The sequence below is a fragment of the Marmota marmota genome, unplaced genomic scaffold, assembly GCF_001458135.2.
Source record: "Marmota marmota marmota unplaced genomic scaffold, marMar, whole genome shotgun sequence".
In the NCBI taxonomy this organism is placed as follows: Eukaryota; Metazoa; Chordata; class Mammalia; order Rodentia; family Sciuridae; genus Marmota; species Marmota marmota.
Genome location: NW_026000019.1, coordinates 19,967,305 through 19,970,093, shown reverse-complemented (window position 1 = coordinate 19,970,093; position 2,789 = coordinate 19,967,305). Strand labels below are relative to the sequence as shown.

General features: G+C 39.4%; 2 protein-coding genes across 2 annotated transcripts in view; one reads left to right on the top strand and one right to left on the bottom strand.

The window, feature by feature from the left end:
- Positions 1-2,789, top strand: part of Prrc2c (proline rich coiled-coil 2C) — a 74,220-nt gene that overhangs the window by 56,672 nt on the left and 14,759 nt on the right. The gene's annotated exons all lie outside the window — the stretch shown is intronic.
- LOC107147235 (small nuclear ribonucleoprotein E-like) overlaps positions 2,238-2,789 on the bottom strand; it is a 4,019-nt gene continuing 3,467 nt past the window's right edge. Inside the window, exon 2 of the mRNA XM_015491630.2 lies at positions 2,238-2,654. Within this exon, the coding sequence (XP_015347116.2) occupies positions 2,403-2,654 (252 nt within the window). The 3' untranslated portion in view covers positions 2,238-2,402. The remainder of the gene's footprint in view (positions 2,655-2,789) is intronic.

Genomic DNA, 2,789 nt, shown 5'->3' with positions numbered 1-2,789 from the left:
CCTTTTTTTTTTTTTTTTTTTTTGAGTCCATCTCACTAAGTTTCTGAGGCTGGCCTCACCTCAAATTTGTGATCCTCTTGCCTTGGCCTCCCAAGTTTCTGAGATTACAGGCGTTTGCTACCACACCCTGCTCATGAGTAATGTTTTCATGCTGCTGTGGCATGATTTTGCATTCCCTTGCAATCTTTTTTCTGTCCTGTGAATAAATATAAAGCATTCTTAATGTGTTTTAGATGAGCTCTAAGAAATACCTTTAGATGCCTAAGAGATTTCAACTGTAAAATGTCTATTTGAAATGAAATAGAAAAGAACAAGACAGTAATAATGTTACACTGGCCCACCTTAACCATTTACATTTTGCTTTTTTTTTTTTAATTCTAATTAGGTGTATATGACAGCAGAATGCATTTTGATTCATTGACTACAATTGCTGCACAACTTTTCATGTCTCTGGTTGTACATGATGTAGCGTCACACCATATGTGCAGTCATACATGTACCTAGAGTAATGATGTCCATCTCATTCCACAATCTTTCCTGCCCCATGCCTCCTCCCTTCCCCAACTCCTCTTTGCCCAATCAAAGTTCCTGCATGCACCCACCCCACCCCATTATGGATCAGCATCCATTTATGAGAACATTTGCCCTTTGGTTTTGGGGGATTGGCTTACTTCACTTAGCATGATAGTCTCCAACTCCATCCATACCTGCAAATGCCATAATTTTATAAATTTATTCTAACTTGTTATATATATATGACAGCAGAATGCAATTTAATTCATACTACAAAAATAGTTCACAATTTTTCATGTCTCTGGTTGTACACAAAGTAGAGTCACCATTCGTGTCTCCATACATGTACCTAGGGTAATGATATCCATCTTACCCCCCGTCCCCTCCCTCCCCTTTGTCCTATCTAAAGTTCTTCCATTCATCCCATGCTCCCTCTGCCATCCCCATTATGAATCAACATCCTTATATCAGAGAAAACATTCAGCATTTGGTTTTTCAGGATTGGCTTACACAGTTTCTTTGTCCATTCATCTATTCATCTAGGTTGGTTTCACAGTTTAGCCATTGTGAATTGGACTGCTGTAAACATTGATGTTACTGTAGTATGCCGATTTTAAGTCCTTTGAGTATAGACTAAGTGGGATAGCTGGGTCAAATGGTGGTTCCATTTCAAGTTTTCTAAGGTATCTCCACACTGCTTTCCAGATTGGTTGCATCAATTTGTAGTCCCACCAGCAATGTTTATCTTTTTCCCCACATCCTTACCAACACTATTGGTGACTGGGACTGACCTGTGTCACTTGGATTCAAAAGTTGAAGCCCTCCGATGTTTCTGGACTGGTGGCTACTCAATCAAAGTAGGAAATTGAAAAGTGTAGATACCCTAGTTGTTTGATTTTGGTGTACACTTATTTTCTTTTTTTTTTTTTTAATATTTTTTAGTTTTCGGCGCACACAACATCTTTGTTTGTATGTGGTGCTGAGGATCGAACCCGGGCCGCACGCATGCCAGGCGAGCATGCTACCGCTTGAGCCACATCCCCAGCCCATTTTTCTAATCTAATCATGTGGGGCTGTGCCATTCCTTAGACTTCTGCTAACTGGAGTCTTCTACATACACATTTATGGTTGTAAATTTTGTCTGTAAAATGGCATGATTGATGAGAGCCATCTGAATAGAGAATACTCATGAGTTTTTATACCTTCCTTTGGTTTTCCAAGTTCTCCCTTACCTAATTTGACAATGTCTCAAGAGTGTAAAGTATAGAAACCACATCATCATAGACTTAACTGCTAGTAGCCATGGGCATCAGTCAATATGTGTTAGCTAACAGTAGTTAAAACTTGGCTAAGAACCATTAATTTCCATATTCAAATGTAATTTTTTTTGGTTTGTTTTTTTTATTTCCCTTGACAGAAATAATATGCAATGGGAGAAGGAAGACAGCTTGAGCTAAGCCCTCCCACCCCATTTATATTAATACTGCCTAACTTTTTTTTAATATATTTTTTTTTAGTTGTAATTAGACGCAGTACCTTTATTTCACTTATTTTTATGTGGTGCTGAGGATCGAACCCAGGGTCTCGCATGTGCGAGGCGAGCGCTCTACTGCTGAGCCACAGCCCAGCCCACTTAACTTTTAAAATACGATCTGAATCTTCCAGAGGTCTCCAGGCAGTCCTGATTAAGCCCCATGTATCACCAGTTTTTGTTGTTGTTGTTGTTTTAATAAAAAGAGTCCCACAGCATTTATTTTCATCTGGTAATAACATATGTCATCAAAACAATGTGAACTAATGCTTTAGAACTATATTCCAGGCAAAGACAGCTAAATTTAAAAAAAAAAAATTATTGCTTTCTCTGTAATTTCTCACTTCATTGATCATTTCTAGTTGGAGACACTTTGTAGCAGAGTAATATTATCTCCTTTTAGCATGATCCGACCCAGCTGTTTTCTTGACTTTGTTTTAGAATGACTCTCTTCTGCATCATCTAATACAAGGTCCATGTATTCATTGAAACCAATAATGCAGCTCTCTATCAGCATATTCACTTGCTCATAGAGCCACACCTGAATCCGGGATCTATTTTGCAAGTATCTGAAGATGAGATTCTGTGCCACAGCAGTTAAGGACGAAATCCATCAACAGCACAGGCTCTGCTCCCTGAAACTGAGGATCAACCCAACCCTCATCCCAACTTTGGTTTCTGAAGGCGAGCTCTGGTGCCTACTGCAAGAAGGGCCAAAGTAGGCCTTGGGGGGGGGGGGTCGGGG